The sequence below is a fragment of the Typha angustifolia genome, chromosome 13, assembly GCF_048772165.1.
Source record: "Typha angustifolia cultivar Huaian chromosome 13, ASM4877216v1, whole genome shotgun sequence".
Lineage (NCBI taxonomy): Eukaryota > Viridiplantae > Streptophyta > Magnoliopsida > Poales > Typhaceae > Typha > Typha angustifolia.
In genome coordinates this window covers 390920-407288 of record NC_133251.1, presented here as the reverse complement: position 1 = coordinate 407288, position 16369 = coordinate 390920, and the positions used below count along the sequence as shown (strand labels likewise).

Here is a 16369-nt window from a genome sequence, read left to right as displayed (position 1 = left end):
CGTGATCATCATTTTCCACCATAAGTATATTTCTTCCAACCTTCCCTCCTCTCTCTCTCTCTCTCTCTCTCTCTCTCTCTCTCTCTCTCTCTCTCTCTCTCTCTCTCTGTGTGTGCGTGCGTGTGTGTGTATATATATATATATATAGTTATATTCTCCAACCATAATTCTCTTGCACTTGCATGGAGAACCTGACACAGGAGCAGATCTGTGAGTTCCAAGAGGCCTTCTTGCTCTTTGACAGGAATGGAGATGGTTTGCTCTTCTTCTCCTTTATACAAATTTTTTTTCTTCTTTCTCCAATATTTCCTGTTATGTTCACAGATATGTCGTTTGTTATTGTTTGTATATGCTGTCCTTAATTTTCTTGGTGGTGTCCTACTGTTTTAGATAAGTTTGAATAGTTCCTGTTCTATTATGTTCATCTAGGTCTTTTCAATTACTCATTGGCCAATGATCTCTCTCTCTATCTCTCTCTCTCCCCCCTTTTTGTCAGAACTCAGAAGAAGTCTGCGGCTTGTAGGTCCAAAGTTTGGTATTGATTGGAGAATGGTAGTTCTTTTGGTGTTTTCTTCTTCTTCTTGTTTTCTAACGTTTAATTTCTATATATTTTGTTTGTTTGACGGGAGACTCATGATTGATGAAGTCTTCGTGTAATTAATTGCCTCAAATCTGAAGTAGTGAGGTTCACTTATTCTTTTGATGGCTATATCAATTCCATGTGGTTATGCTAAACCTATTATTCCAACTACAATCTTCAATTTATCTATTCTTTATGAATTGGCTTTAAGAATAGTGAGCTGCTACTTGGTGGTGATTAATCATAGTTTTACTCTTTATAGAGTTTTTCGTAGCTTGTACTTTTGAGGAGGTTCGTATGGAAATCCTAGTGTAATAGTTGGTATCATGCATGAAAAATAAATAAATTAGTATTGGTTTTGTATCTAATACATTTTATTTGATAGGCTACATCTCCTTGGAAGAATTGAACACTGTGCTTCAATCTCTGGGGCAGAATCCCACAAATGAAGAGCTGCATGATATGATAAAGGAAGTTGATGTGGATGGTAATGGAACCATCGACTTTGAAGAGTTCTTGAACCTAATGGCTAAGAAAATGAAGGTAAGATTAATATTCTATACATCACTGACATTATATATATATATATCATGAAGTCCAGAAAGTTATAGCTCACCTGCAATGATTTTAAAATCATCGACTAGATTTCTTTGGAATTTGCAGGAGACTGATGCTGACGAGGAACTTAAAGAAGCTTTCGATGTCTTTGACAAGGACAAAAATGGATTTATCTCACCCAGTGAGGTATAATATTGCATGCATATAGACCATTTGTAAGGACTAAGGAGACAACTTATTTCTAGTATCTGCAATTGTCCAACTCATGTATTTATAATTCATTTATACAGCTGAGGAGTGTCCTGATCAATCTTGGGGAGATAATGACTGATGAAGAGGTTGAAGAGATGATCATGGAGGTTGACATGGATGGCGACGGGCAAGTGAATTATGAGGAGTTTGTGCATATGATGAAGGGTGTTTAAACTTGATTCATGAAGATCACTACATCTATAAGTTTGATTCTAGTTAATCTCTGTCAATTAATGAACTGGAGTAGTACGTCTGTAAAATATGTAGTCATCCGTCATTTTGTGATGCTAAAAGATAAACAAGATAATTAATACCAAATTAATGGAGTTAGTCTACTTCCTCACTTCCAAGTGGTGTCTAATGTTTATGCCGTTCCTAAAGTAGCCGAGCACGGAGGCAGAGCTGGGGAGTCCACACCGGCTATCACCAGTCGACACCGGCTATCACCAGTCGACACCGGCGACATCCAGTAATAGGTGATCCAGCTATTTGGGCCATCCCATCCCAGCCCAGCCCAACCCACAAAGCATATTTTAGGCCTCAATCAAGTGGGCTTTCCAAATTCGACTTGGGCCCAGATGATATATTGAAGATCCCAATCACAATTATTGATATATATTTTTTCTTTTCTCTTTCTAGTGAAAGTTAGACCAATTTATTAACTTCCACACCGTAGATTACAGCGTCAATCTAAGAGATATAGTATTAAAGTACAAGAAAACAAGCAAGCCACGATGGAATTTTAACCTCTTTTATCCCTTTAGCCCAAACAATATAATAACATACTGTCTGTTCTAAAACTGTACCCAAAAAAATACGATTTTAATTTTATCACCAAAAGAAAAGACACTTATTACTTATGTAAATTATACATATATAGAGAGATTATATTTAGATTGTTCTCCCTCTTCTCCTTTCAATGTTGTGGGGTCCTTCCCCTTCATCACATCAACCTAGAATATAATATATATAATTTTATTTTGTCAAAGTTCAGATGCGTACGCTTTTAATAAATACTAAATAAATAAAAGAGCCAAACTTTGCTATTTAAAACAATTAGAACTGCAGTCTTTTTCATGCAAAGTTGCCCAAGAGGCACAGATACCTTTTTATAAAACAAGCCATAGATTACATCGTCGACCAAGCAGGAGAGTTATTAATTTAGAGGGTATAGAGCTTTTGAGAGGTATACATCCAATAAGACACTAAGATGCAAATATTCTTCATGGCTCACTGGATAACTTCGATTCTATACACTAATGAAAGCTGGCAACAACATTGTAATGTTACAAGAAAAGTTTATTTTGTACAACACCACTAACTTTTCCGAAAAGCTAATGGCATTACTTGCTCTTCAACACGTTCTTTAAGTTTCTTTTGCCACAAGTAAATAAACCAAGTATAAAGTTTGTAGTTTTCATTGGTTCTTCATCCACCTAGGAACCATTATATCTCTCTCCATGGGACGCATATAGGAATCCAAAATAGTTTGCAGGTCAAGCTGGAATTGCTTCCCGGGGTTTGCTGCCTTCTGATGGAACCAAACTATCATAGTATTCAACAAGTACTTTCCAACCACCAGGGCACATAAAACCATCGGGTGGATTTTGCCGATTTTTTGCTAGAGTTCTCATCTGCGTATAATCAGGTCATTTTAAAAACAATCAGAAAAGGAACTATTTCAAAATACTATCTTTCATTGCCTGATACTAGTATTCATCAGTATAGACAACTACCTTTGTACCAGAGATGAAGAGAAAATCATCTTTTCTTGAAGGATTGAAGAAATCCATTTTCTTCTGCTTTGTATCATAGGCAGCCACCTAGATCCGAAGTCAGAGAAATAAGATTAGATATAGACAAGATAATAATGTCTGCCTGGAAGATTATCCTTATTCATTTTGTAAAAATATTGCCAATAGTAAGACATAATTAGCAGTACTACTTCGAAGATTTGAGTTACCTTGAAGGGTAGGATGTTGAGCTTTTCAAGTCCAGGAGCCATACTAAGCACCTTCTTCCCATGATCAGCATCAAAGAGATCTCTTTTCTCAGTCGGGTGACTCATACCTGCTGGATCTCTGCCCACAATGTAGAAGTTTGCACCAGCATTAATGCGAGATTTTGCATGCCATTGTACCTCAGTTGGGCCCGCATAATGCATTGGGGAGGGGAAGATTGCAACAACTGTTGTTTCAGGATTAAGAACGCCTTCCTCGAGAACCTATAATATATGAGAAAAACGAAATTCCTGTTAGTACCTTTATGATAATCTTTATGCATCTATGCTGCCTTGGCGCTACTGAACGACATAGTACAATAGATCTAATATTGATGGATGAAACAAGCGTCAGAATGCTCCCTCTCATTTATGAAGAAAACAAAAAGGTGCACAAAAGTACTCATATATTGGAGGAAAATTAGTTAATGTGACAGAATATGTGAATTTCTTTCCGAGCATTAAGGAATTCTGATTCTCCCAGTAACTTGGTTTTGCCTTATGAATCCTTTTGCCTTGTTTGGCTCTATCTTGGCTACTCCATTAATAGAAGACCATCATCTCTTTTCATGGGGTTTAATTATTGGACCAGATAGTCTAGTCTTCTTGCAGTGGCAGAAAGAGAAATGCATGATATTACTATAGAAAAAAATGAGTAGAAGTTCATCCATAGTACCTTCTCATGTTGCTTCATTCTCCAACTAAGAGGCACATCATCTGCTTTTGTGTAGCCTCCCAAGGGATGAAGCAATAGGATAGGGTTTTTATACCCCATTTCTAGAAGACGTCGACGTGTATCAGTCATGAGCAAAGCATGCCCATTATGTACAGGATTCCGAAGCTGGAAAGCGAATACTGCATCAGCATTACGTGCAGCAAATTCCTCACGTAACTCAGCTGGCGAAAGACGATATTGATCGAGGCCGTCATTATACTTGATTGGCTCTATAACCTCCAAGTCTCCACCAATCAACCAGTCACCAGCATTAGTTATAGCTTGCTCAACATATGGTAGGCCTGGGGCAGTTGTTCCCCATGTTCTTGCAATTCGTTCTTCTTTATTGTTCTTATAGATCTCAATGCTGAAACCAAAAAGTAATAGAAAACATCATACTCAAAATTATATGACATGACAAGATAAAGATGCACCCTAAATCAAGAACCATGATATCACAAGATAATTTTGGAGATTACAAACACTCTGTAGTTGAAGAAGAGGGGGCTTGTAGAGGTGGATTTGGGAAAATGTTGGGTTATAATCAGAAATAGTCAAATAGGAAAAGGTGGAAATAAAAAAATTCCTTATTTTTAATAGGAAGAATTAGAGCCTCAAGAGGAAAGCAACTCTGAAATAAATAACCAGTCAAACAACAAGAAAAAAAAAGATCATTGAAAACGGTTGTCAAAGACATAGAATTTTAAATCTTAAGCTATTATATAAATTATGAAGGCCCAAGAGCCTATATAATTTTTTTCTACTTTTTGCTCCTTCATCGACATGAGATTAAACTCTCATATATGATGATCTTTCCCTTCACATTTTTGTCCAACATCAACAGTTCACTCTTGAGAATCTATTACTTTCAACTAAATCTTGAGGTCAATTTCTCTTCCGATTATCATTCTGGCTTCCATACTCTTTATGAGTCACAGTGTCCTAAATCTAGGATTCTTACCCCCGAGTTAATCGAGCTGGCATACCAATCTCGTATGTTTGAGCCCAATCGCAGGGTTTAGATCTATTAGTTGGACCCCACCAAATTGGTCCCACCTACTTATGAGTAGCCCATAATTGTCAAACCAATCACTTTTGATATCAATTGTTGGGAAGACAGAAATTTTAAGACCCATCTCAATCCAAAAACGTAAGTCCCTGTTCACTTTAGGAATTTTTTTTAAAAAATTATGGAATACAACTCTATATTCCAGAATAAGGTGAACATAAAATTAGTTATTTATATAATATAAACCTAGAATAACCAAAAAGAAATACATATTCTAGAATTGATATTTCCCTTAAAGTAAAAGAGGCCTAAGCTATGGCGAAAGAGTATATAAACCCTTTTTCACCTTTTGTTATCTTCCCGATGTGAAGATTTAATACTCAGACAAAAGCATTCAATGGCATAAATATTAGACATGACAAAAACACTCTCCAAAATCAATTACCTTACATTACTCTAATCCCCACTAGTCCGAAAATTTCTATCCAAGCAAAGCCCATCAATTTAATTCAACTTCCCATGAACAAAGAAACCAACTTTACAATAAACAATGAATCCCACTACAAGAGAAAAGAGGAATTTAAACAACGTCTATATAAGAACAGATCAAGACAAAGTGCACTCACTTGCTTAAGATGGCAACGAGCTTATTCTTCGAATCGACGAGCGCAACCCTGCTCCGATTCCCGATCGCCCGCTTCTGAGCGTCATCGATCGCGAGCACGATGGGCACCGACATGTTGACGATCGACCCATCCTCGAGCCGAAGCGAGTTGAAATGAAGCGTTTGGAGGAACTCCTCTTCCCTCATGAACCCTCGAAGCGGGCTGGCCCACCCTTCACTGAGCACATGGACCCACTCCAAATCGATCCTCGAGAGCTTGATCCGAGGCATCTCCTCCGCCTCTCGTCTCTTTGCATCTCTCGCGAGGCCATTTGGTACCACTAAATCCACCAGACTTCCACCGTCCGGCTCGATTAGGCTGCACGAGATCCTGGGGCTGAGATGGATCCGAGGGTTCCGGATTGGGGCGGAGAGGCGGGGGAAAGGGATCCGAGGGCGAGATTGGAGGTGGGTTTTAGAGGAAGTGGGGAATGGTTGGGTGGGTGTCGCGGATTTAGCGAAGAAGGTGGACATGGAAACCATTGAAAATGCGAAAAGGAAGGAGCTTTCTCCGTTTCGTTGGGTGACAAATTGATAGACTGCTGTTTCGTTCATTCAAATTTATGATATATTCTACTAATAAGAGGGATGGGAACGAATGTGGTACAGAAAGAGAGGTATGTTCATGCATGGGAAAGTGACAAAAGACAAGACAGATCTTGGACCCGTGGATTGTGGATTTTGGTGTTACACATTTGTTACTTTTGGGTGAGGTTTATTTTATTTTAATACCTCCTTTCTCTCAAATTCAAGAGGCGGCTCAGAAGAATTCAGAATCAACTTCGTTACGTTTGATCCGTCTACCAAATATACTTATTTGGGAATTATCTTGAGGCAGGCTATTCTTTTTAAGCATGTCAGGTGTTCTCTACTAGTGTCATTAGCAACGAATACCGACTTTTGACCAAACTAGCTCATCTTTTATAACTTATTTCTGCAAATGAATTATACCTTAATTTAATACTAAAATAGGTTTGCTGTCACTATAATCTTATATAAAATACACAAATAAAATATTAATTATATTAACATCTTACATTATAAAAATATTTAAGAGTTAATCATTTAAAGTTTAGAAGAGCTACAATTTCTTTTTCTTTTTTCTGCAAAGAATGACTAAGTTATTCTAACAAATAATTTTTTTTTAATATTTACAACTACGTAAAATTCTTTTAATTAAAGTAAATAATCAAGCATAAAATTATATATATATATATATATATATATATATATATTTTTTTTTTTTTTTTTTTTTTTCTTTTCTTTTCTTCTCGTTCTAGAGGAGGTCTGGCCTCGTCAAAAATAAAAACTCACGAAAAGCTGCACATTTGGATAAGTAAATTGTCCTTCTTACTGTTGCTCTGGCTGGAAGCACAATTATTCATTACAAAGACTCGAGAGATTACATCACCGCTTAGATCATCACTCCTGTGACAATGAGGTACTTGCATAAGCAATAGCTATTGGAGGGAATCAGGAGGGGGGTTGGGGTTAACAAACCACAGAGAGAGAGAGAGGATAAAACAAGATAATCATGTAGACACTGTTGCTAATACAACACTTCATCTGGCACAAGGGGAACAATAAATAAATTGAGAGAATTCGAAACTACAAAACTTCCTGGAGCTGCACATGATTAGAGCTAATTCTGAAATATCAAGTCGAAGTAGTATCTGGATGCCGGGAAACAGAACGAAGTGAGTCGTATATGTGCTTCGCAGTAGGACGGTCAGCTGGATTTCCTCTAGTACACTGGTGGAAAAGGTCTATCAGTAACTTTAGTATATCAGCATCAGTATCAGAAGAGATCCCCAATTTCAGCCGTGTAACTGGTTCATCAAACGATGATAGTAATTCCAGTTCTTGCGTGAGACTTGGACTTTGTTTCACCTATTGATTATAGATAAAAACCTTGAGCACAAAGGAACCACAAAATCATGAATGGAAAAATATTAAATAGAGGCGAGTAACCCATTTCTCAGTACAAAATCAAGCAGAGAATAAACTTCTAATGGTTAATCATTTTTTGCCTGCAATCATGAAGTGTCAGCACCAAAACATGGGGTGGTGATACCGGCAATCTCAAGCTTGCACTCCCAAATGAATGCAAGGTCTCAGCTAATTTTAGTACTTGGCAATATTAAAGGAGCTGACAGTAGGGACTTTTCTTTATTGAGCTTGTTGAGCTCTAGTACACGGATAAGCAAGTTCAACTAAAAAGCTAGTAACTAATCATAACTATTTTTAGTGCAGAAACCAACCTGGACCAAGATATTTACCACTTAAGTAATTGGTTTTGTGAACAGGTCTATCTAAAAACTTTACTGGAGGTCCTTATGTATGCAATCTCTATTTGTGTACTGCATACTTCAGTTACTGAATGGATAACATCACAAACTTCGTTGGCTCAAACTGTTACCAACTTATCTTTAGAGCTTCTTTATTTATTTCTGTCAGCTCAACCAGCAAACAAATGAGAAAAGACATACAAAGTGGACTGCTTACAGCCTTAAGAAAGCACAGTCAATCGAGAGAGATATGAAATCACCTAAATTTCCCTTCTCAGTGAGAAAACACCAATTCATGTTAGGTCACACAATTTTAGAGTGCACAGTGAGATAATAGCAGAAAAGTACAAAAAGGAGAGAAAGATAAAACACATACAGATTCAATTTAGTCATGTGCTGGATATGACTAACATAAACATGCTATGCCAATTAAGTAACAATATAGGAGAGAAGAAACTATACAAATTATTCCAATTAAATAATTCACCTGTAAGAGATCATATATTTCTGATTCAGACAATCCTTGATAAGGGATCTGAAGGGTTAGCAACTCCAACAGAAAACACCCATACGACCATATATCCACCTCCTGCAGACAAGAAAGATTGCCAAAGTCATGAATAAGTACTATCACTCGAATTTCAAAGTACTTTGTTTAAAAACAGGTAACAACGAGGCCTCAAATACTTAATATCAAGTTTGGTAGCTGTCCATTCCTTTATTTTCAATTGACTTAATCAATATTTCCCATAATAAGCAGGACTTACCAGTCCATATTGATTTTTCTGATGCATAGCCTGCACGACTTCTGGTGCCATCCAACGAGGAGTCCCAATACAGACATCGGGTGGATGTATGCCAAGGTGAGCAATACAGCATGTGTGTTCGGAAGACAGCAAAGGGACTGATGTATCAAAATCACAAAGTTTGACTATAGGTGCACCATCACTTCCCTTGCAATCCAGATCTATCACAATGTTTTCACTTTTTAAATCGCGGTGAATAATGAGCTTAGAGTGAAGTTCAACCAATGCACAGGCAACATCTCTAGCAATATAAAGAGCCAACTCAACTGGGACATGTTTCTCGCCCTCTTTAAATAGTTTCTCCAAATAACTCTGTGAAGCATGAAGCAAGATAAACTCAGAATTCAAGTAATTAAGAGCCAACTAAGAATGAAAATTGACAAGCATGTCACTAACCAACTTACCTTTAGGGAACCCCCTTTTACATACTCCATTACAATTAAAGACTGAAACAACCTATACTCTTTGCTGCCATCTGCTGGAAGAACCCATTTAGAAGAAAGTTGATGGCCATAAATATCTACTATACATCTGTGTTTCCTCAAAGCACCTAGCAATCTTACTTCCCCTAAAAATTTGTACTCGAAGTCTCTAATTTCCTCATTGGATGCCACACGTGAATCTAGGTTCCGCATCTGCATAGAAGAGTCAGTCAATATTATGATTACCATACAAACTCTATAAGTGTAGACAAGTTACGATTGATAAGAATGCAAAGTGGAAGTTTCAAAATATTATACTAACCTTTACAAAGGCATCAGAATTTCCAATTTTGCAATAGATGACAGAACAGGCAGATGTACTCTTGATCTCTTGGCATGTTGAAGGAGAAGGAAAAGAGCACGCAGGTATGGAGGAATTCTTGCTTTCAAAAGGAACATTAACTCGACTGAGTGGAATATACCTGAAAGAGAAGGCAGCAATCAACAATTATTAGATTAGATTCAGAGACATAAAATACAGCATTTAATTGTTTCCTTAAAATTAATGTTTTCTCACATCCCTCTTTTTCCCTCAACAACACAGTGTACCACTGCACCTGCTGCAATGTACCATTCTGAAACCTCACCAAGATTATCGTGTGCCACTTCTCCCTTTCCATGATAGGAAAGGAAAATAGATGGCAAACATGTATTATGCTTTTCATTTATTAAGATGCCAACAGTATCTCCAATAAAAAAGAAAAAAAAACTAAAAGTAAAAAAACACAGATAGAAATTTTGCACTAAAAGATCAAACAAAATGAAAAAAAATACACCAATAAACAAAAAGAGTTCAAAGTGTTTCCTTTTCGTTTCATATTATCAAGGAGAAGATGATCCACTGAGTTCTGTCATAAAATAGAATACCGACAAACTACCCTTCTTGGCAGACATTTATGAAGTCTACCATAGATATGGCGGAACATATGAAATAAGGAAAGATACACATTACTCTGCGGTTTATGGAAGAATTTTCCACTTATGAGAAAGATTTCACCATGAGAACACCAATAGCTCACCTGCAAAAGTACTCTGGATCCGTTTCTTCTCGTATGTTAGTTGGATAGCATGGATCAACAATCATCCGTGTCCAGGTATTACTTCTTCTGACAAGAACAGTGTTCCAAGCATGGGGCATAAAATCTAGATAGCCCCTTACAAGCTCGCATGGTATTGGAGGATCTGCCCGATCACAAAGATACTGCAACAAAATTAATTATAGTAATATCAGCACATCCACACACACACACATATATATGGATAATGAGCTCGTATGTCCATAGAAAGAAGCAATGAAATTGAGAAGTAACCTTCATTAACACTGCTCTGTGTCTACAGACACCAAGTTGTACTGCTCCCAATGGCACAACATTTGAATTGCGCCTTTCCTTGATAATTTGTAAAGACTTGTCACACAGATCAGTGAAACTAAGGTTTCCCACAAGGCCAAGCATCTGTTTAGAGGATTCACTGTTGTTGTAAAAGCTACCGACAGAACAAGTACATATGAAAGGCTGCTGCTTGTTCAAACTGACAACAGCTCTTCGGGTCCTCATAAGAGAAGCACTTCGGTCACTACCCCCAAAGCAATCGGACACAAAGAGAGCAAGAATTGAGGCCCTTAGTAAGTCGTCAGCTGAATAGTCCTCTGATTCAGATATACTTGGCCTTCTGAAATTGGACAACAATAGTTGTGCTGAAAAAGCAATTGCATCCAACTCTGCATCCTCTTTCCTAAATGAACAAAGAAAATGTGTTTTTGTGACTACATGCAAGTAGACATAAATCAAAATCAATATTCTGCAAATAGTCTTGAAGTCCTAAAATTTTACAACAGAAATTACAAAAAGAACATATACGCTAACCTGTCTAAAAGAATAACCTCACGTGACTCTAAGCAGAGGCTCTGCTCATATTCTTGTATCGACATGAAGGGTCGATCACGTCCAGCATCATAGAACCCATCTGGTAGATGGTCATCCGAGCTGCAAAATGATTCTGTATTATACTTGTAAGATAGATTTGAGCACCCACCAAAAGGTTTACGGAATTTGCTTGGTTTAGGATTACTGTCCCTATCAGGATGCCTTTTCGAATTTAGAGTGAATTTAGATGCCTCATCATCTACCACCTCAACTTCGTTAAGAGCATAGACTGAGGAACCACTGTCCTCTAATTCGTTTCCAAAATCATAATCCTTGTTCAAGCAGGTAGACTCAGTAGTAATGCATGAGAAATCATCTTCATAACCTCTCTTATTCAGGCAAATTTCCTCTTCTTCAGCACAACCATGTACTGTCAAATCACCATCTTTGACAAGGCTACATACATCATTACTGACGGTGCTTGACATAACTTCTGAAACAAAACTTGATTTTGAAGAAAACTCGATTTCTTCGGCAACAGACACCTGTAACTCAGAGTGTTTGCTTCTCATATCAAGCAATTTACAAGAATTATTTTCTTCAACCATCTTCACTGTCATATCATCATTGTCATCCTCACTTTTCCAGTTCCTGCTACCGTTAAAAAATTCTTGACGAGCTCTTTGTTGAAGGTAATTTCGGCGCTTCCAGCCCTTCCTTGTTCTTTGTGTTGCATGAATTCTTAAACTTGATGAAGCTTCAGAATATATACATGAACAAGTTCCATGAGAATCTGGCTTCAGAATAAAAGGAGAGATCAAATCCAGCAACATAGACAAATATCCTACTTACTGAAGATGATGAAATAAAAAATAAGACAATGATCAATACCATTACGTGAGTGATTGACACGGTTCCTACACGCTGCAGCATCATCAGCACACACCTCAACGAAAGATCGGAATTTCTCACCCATTTGAACATCTTTTCCATTTCCTTCGAAATCACAACGTATCCATGAAGGTAATTGACAAGAAGAGGGAATCCTGTTAAACTACAGAAAATTTTAAAAAGACAATAAGAATCAGGTCCACAAGTCACAATACATCAATAAAACAAGTGGAAAATTTAATAGTTAAAGTTTTTGCTTCCCCATAAGTGAGCAATTGTAAAGACAATGACAGAATTTTTATCCTCAAGAGATGGGTTGCAAAATACAGACATGACATAATATTTTCTGAAGATCTTTTTTACTATTAGAAAGGATATGTGAAAAATGAATAGACTTAGTGAATAGTATATGAAATAAAGGAACTACTAGGGTTCCATAATTCCATTCTAACCCGATTCAGTAAATGAAAGAAAAGTTCTGTCACAATTTTTTAAATAAATAAATAACAGAAAGATTCTCATTCCAAAGCACAAAAGGCACATATAAGATAACCCACCAAAAAGCCATGCAAATTATATGATAAATCAAGTAGACAACAAAGTTAAGAAATAAGTTTTTCCGAAGTAAAGGAGAGCATGTAACATAACAGTACTTCATAGTGTATTGCCATATTTTTTTCAATTTCTTGTTCACTACTTTCATAACTGTTCGTAACAGAGTACTAGAGTCATACAATTATGCATAGGTCAGTTCCAGATCATCTTTCGAAATTCACTAACTGCTGAAAATAAGCGGCTATTCATCTATGACAATATAGTTGTTTAAGAGTTGGCTCAAATTCAATTTTCAGCATTTTCCAGACCTGCGGTATCGGGGCGTTCGAACGGGCCCTTGAGGCATTCAAACACAATAACCCAAGAGTAATTGTATCTGCAGACGTTTGAACGCAAAGTTTCGAGAGCATTCGGATTCTGCAGGCGTTCGAACGCCATTTTGCGTTCTGAATTTGAATTCTGGGGGCGTTCAAACGGGCCTATAGGCATTCGAATGCCCCGTAGGATTTTCCCATCTTAAGTCAACCCTATAAATTCTGAAATGGGATTTTAGGGCTTTTATGCTTTGGGAAAAATCAAGAGAGAACTAGCTACCATTGTATTAAGAGAGATTAAAGTTGAGAAACTTTTTGTAATTGGGAGATTTGCATAATGAAGAAGATTGCTCTACTGTAGATGTAGGAACATCGCTGAACTATGTAAATTTTGTCTCTCTCTTTCTATTGTCTCTATTACTTCTATTCTTAAGATTACTTGCATAGGGTGTCTAATACGTGATTAGAAGTTGTTTATTGCTATTCTATTAATATTAGCACTATATTAGAGTTTTCCCTAAATTGGTTGGTTTTGCTATTACTATTCTATTGGTTAAATTAGGGAATGAAGGTTTTGCTTCCGCTTTCCTCACCCATTTGGCTTTTAGCACAACAATAGTTTAATAATAAAATAAGGTTACCACAAGAATGACTAGTAACTTTACTCCCAAAAAGCACCTAGTATTACCTTTATCTATAATAGAAGTATTCTTCTTTAGTAGGTAGCTCTCCCTCTGTCGAGACTGAAAGGTGCAGAAACTCAAGGCCACTTACAAAAAAGCAAGACAAAAGCCTTTTTTTGGCAACTTACTGCCTCAGGTCAAATTAGGAACAAAAAAAGACAATATTTGACAAACGAGACAAAGTGAAGGTATGGAACAACTAGTTCATATAGAAAGCAATCTAGAGCCGGTTTTCTCTTTTTGTTTGGGAGTTCACATACAAAAGTACACCTAGAATGTGTGGAGATGAAAGTATGCATAAGTGATATCTATGTAAATTTACTAGTGTAAACTTTACTTACATTTATGTGAACAACCTTAGAGTACATCTATGTATGCATGCACATATTATATACTTATGGTGGATATGTATTATGACCATTTTTTTATTTTGGAAACAGCAACAGAAGTTTGCAGCAAAAGTGCATGCATTAATAAGTCAAAGCATCAACATGAAGTGTGGATTGCATTACAAGAAAATGCATCAACAATATAACAAAGTCAACACTCTGCTGAATGTAGATAAGCTCACCAGAACACTTATAGCAAACTTACAAAAAATTCAAAGTATTGAAAATAAGTACAATGATAAATCATGAAATTGTAGTGTATGTTACCTGGAGATTTAAATACTGGAGGGTAAGCATAGAAGAAAGTTTAAGCGATGACAATGAAGTCAGCCTGTTATTTGACAAGTCCAGCCTTTCTAGACATCTCAAAGATGAGATTCCTGAGGGTATATCTACCAGCTTATTATTAGCAACTTTCAGTAACTTGAGAGCACTTAACTCCGCTATACTGTTGGGCAAGTTCTTCAACTTATTGAAAGAAAGATCAAGCTCCTGAAGTTTCTTAAGGGAACCAACTTCAGGGGGGAGGTATCTGCAGATTAAGGAAAACATCAAATTAGACATCCTTCACAAGAAACAAATCATTATCTAACTCAGCAACATGTTTTACAAGCACAAAGATCAAAAATATTTATAGCAAGTATTCCAGCAGGTTGCCTTACATATTGAATGTTTTAGGCAAAAATGAGCTAGAAGTAAAGTTGATACCCACTACAATGTTAAGATTAAGTAAAAAAAATCAGAAAAAAAAAACACATACAATGCCTAAATATTCAATACAATACCAATATCTTTCTAGGGGATTTATAAGCAGCAAGCAGGTACTTCAGGATGATTAACTCACATCTAAATTAAGATGCATATTAGTAAGAAACCAAAGAAATCAAGATAAGACTTGAAAATTTTTGCCTAGAGCTGAGACATAACAATAAGAGGAAATTATATTTTACCCTCATATGACTGGCCTAAATTTACTTCACCCCCCAATAGTTTATATTAATTTACAAATTGAATTTAAAAATACTTAAATAGAGACAAAGTTGCAAAGAATTAGATAAACTTTTTAATATATCTAAAATAATATTGATTGAATTTCAAATAAGAAAGATATGATAAATTATTGAGAATATATATATTTTTGACATATCTTTGTCATTTAAAATCCGACTAGTATTATTTTAGATATATTAAAAAGTTATTTCAATCTCTGCAACTTTGTATCTAATAAGTATCTTCAATTTCTACTTGTAAATTGGTCGAATATCATGGAAAAAAATAACAGCTCCAGTAAGTGATACATTGAAACTAAAGAGGGCGAAATAAATTTAAAATATAATTCCCCTAACAGTAAAACAAAACAACGATATATAGCTAATGGAATCAACCAACAAGACAACCATCAACAATTAAAGTGAATCACTTTACTCAATTAACTACCTAGTTTACTTCAATAATCTGAAATGGTCACCGAGTTATCAGGTCAGAATTATCCAAACCCATTAAAAACACCCAGAAAAGAATCACCATCACATTCTTGATCAAAACAGTCCACCTGATAGAGAAATGGCAGATAACGAGCTTCGTGAGGCACTTAAGCCCTGAGATCTCTGACAGTATCGAGAAGGCCGACGGCCTAGGCGGCACCTTACAGAGCTCGAGCTCTTTCAAAGACTTGAGCTTTTGGAACGGTATACCCGAAATCCGCGGCGACGAGACCTTCACCTGCAACCTTTCGAGTTCGACCAAATTGCCGGCCTCGGGAGGAAGCACCTCGATCTCGTTGGCAAAGAATTTGAGTGTCTTGAGCGTCCCCAATCCACCGATCGCCCTCGGGAACAAATGGAAGGTGTTGTGGTACACATACAAGCCCTCGTGCACGCCTTTCTCCGAAGGAGACCTCTCGAAGAGCGCCACCTCCCACGTGTTACCGGAGACGTCGGCCACAGCCTCATCCCGGCAGTCCGATCTGGGGTTATCCTCCTCGGCTGCAGAAGACTCCTCACCTGCCATGACGTCCGCGATCTCCGGCGACGGGGATGCCTTCATGAAACTGCCGCAGCTTTAAAGTCATGAAAAGTTGGGAGGATTCGAGGGCTGGAGCATCGCCAGAGTCCTTTCCTTGGAGCAGGAATCAATCCGGCGCTGGTCGAGATTTGAGGGTTTTGGGCCTTAGGGTTAGGGTTTCGAAGGAGCGAGAACGGGGTTAATGGGTAGAAAGAAACACTATTAAATGAAGGAGACGCGGTGAGGGCCCCGCCCGCATCATCCAAAAGAATAAAGAAGGTAGACAAAGGAAAAGAGAGAGAGAGGGAGAGAGAA

The 16369-nt window shown here is 37.2% G+C and overlaps 3 protein-coding genes across 3 annotated transcripts; 1 reads left to right on the top strand and 2 right to left on the bottom strand.

The window, feature by feature from the left end:
* The first annotated feature begins 57 nt into the window (after positions 1–57).
* Positions 58–1733, top strand: LOC140773224 (calmodulin-1-like). The gene is made up of 4 exons (XM_073115698.1): positions 58–255; positions 966–1123; positions 1244–1324; positions 1429–1733. Exons 1-4 carry the CDS (start codon positions 183–185, stop codon positions 1561–1563), a joined length of 447 nt encoding a protein of 148 aa, XP_072971799.1. The 5' UTR covers positions 58–182; the 3' UTR covers positions 1564–1733.
* An 868-nt stretch (positions 1734–2601) lies between these two features.
* On the bottom strand, positions 2602–6341 carry LOC140774843 (ATP sulfurylase 1, chloroplastic-like). The gene is made up of 5 exons (XM_073117989.1): positions 5740–6341; positions 4066–4471; positions 3354–3614; positions 3127–3213; positions 2602–3024 (listed from the first exon to the last, which is right to left on the bottom strand). The coding sequence occupies exons 1-5, from the start codon at positions 6330–6332 to the stop codon at positions 2887–2889; spliced, it is 1485 nt and encodes a 494-aa protein (XP_072974090.1). The 5' UTR covers positions 6333–6341; the 3' UTR covers positions 2602–2886.
* Positions 6342–7102: 761 nt separating this feature from the next.
* Positions 7103–16312, bottom strand: LOC140773223 (uncharacterized). Its single transcript, XM_073115697.1, has 11 exons — positions 15603–16312; positions 14318–14582; positions 12110–12272; positions 11219–12011; positions 10664–11087; positions 10373–10554; positions 9616–9775; positions 9276–9506; positions 8833–9183; positions 8553–8654; positions 7103–7667 (listed from the first exon to the last, which is right to left on the bottom strand). Exons 1-11 carry the CDS (start codon positions 16094–16096, stop codon positions 7434–7436), a joined length of 3399 nt encoding a protein of 1132 aa, XP_072971798.1. The 5' UTR covers positions 16097–16312; the 3' UTR covers positions 7103–7433.
* Positions 16313–16369: the final 57 nt, after the last annotated feature.

Coding starts and splice junctions, on each gene's coding strand:
- LOC140773224 (XM_073115698.1), top strand. CDS start 183: ATGGAGAACCTGACACAGGAGCAGATCTGTGAGTTCCAAGAGGCCTTC. Junction 256..965: donor CTTTGACAGGAATGGAGATG/GTTTGCTCTTCT, acceptor TTTATTTGATAG/GCTACATCTCCTTGGAAGAA. Junction 1,124..1,243: donor TAATGGCTAAGAAAATGAAG/GTAAGATTAATA, acceptor TGGAATTTGCAG/GAGACTGATGCTGACGAGGA.
- LOC140774843 (XM_073117989.1), bottom strand. CDS start 6,332: ATGAACGAAACAGCAGTCTATCAATTTGTCACCCAACGAAACGGAGAA. Junction 3,214..3,353: donor TCAACATCCTACCCTTCAAG/GTAACTCAAATC, acceptor CTTCGGATCTAG/GTGGCTGCCTATGATACAAA. Junction 3,025..3,126: donor TCTTCATCTCTGGTACAAAG/GTAGTTGTCTAT, acceptor GATTATACGCAG/ATGAGAACTCTAGCAAAAAA.
- LOC140773223 (XM_073115697.1), bottom strand. CDS start 16,096: ATGAAGGCATCCCCGTCGCCGGAGATCGCGGACGTCATGGCAGGTGAG. Junction 9,184..9,275: donor TAAAAGGGGGTTCCCTAAAG/GTAAGTTGGTTA, acceptor CATGCTTCACAG/AGTTATTTGGAGAAACTATT. Junction 8,655..8,832: donor AGAAAAATCAATATGGACTG/GTAAGTCCTGCT, acceptor TCTTGTCTGCAG/GAGGTGGATATATGGTCGTA.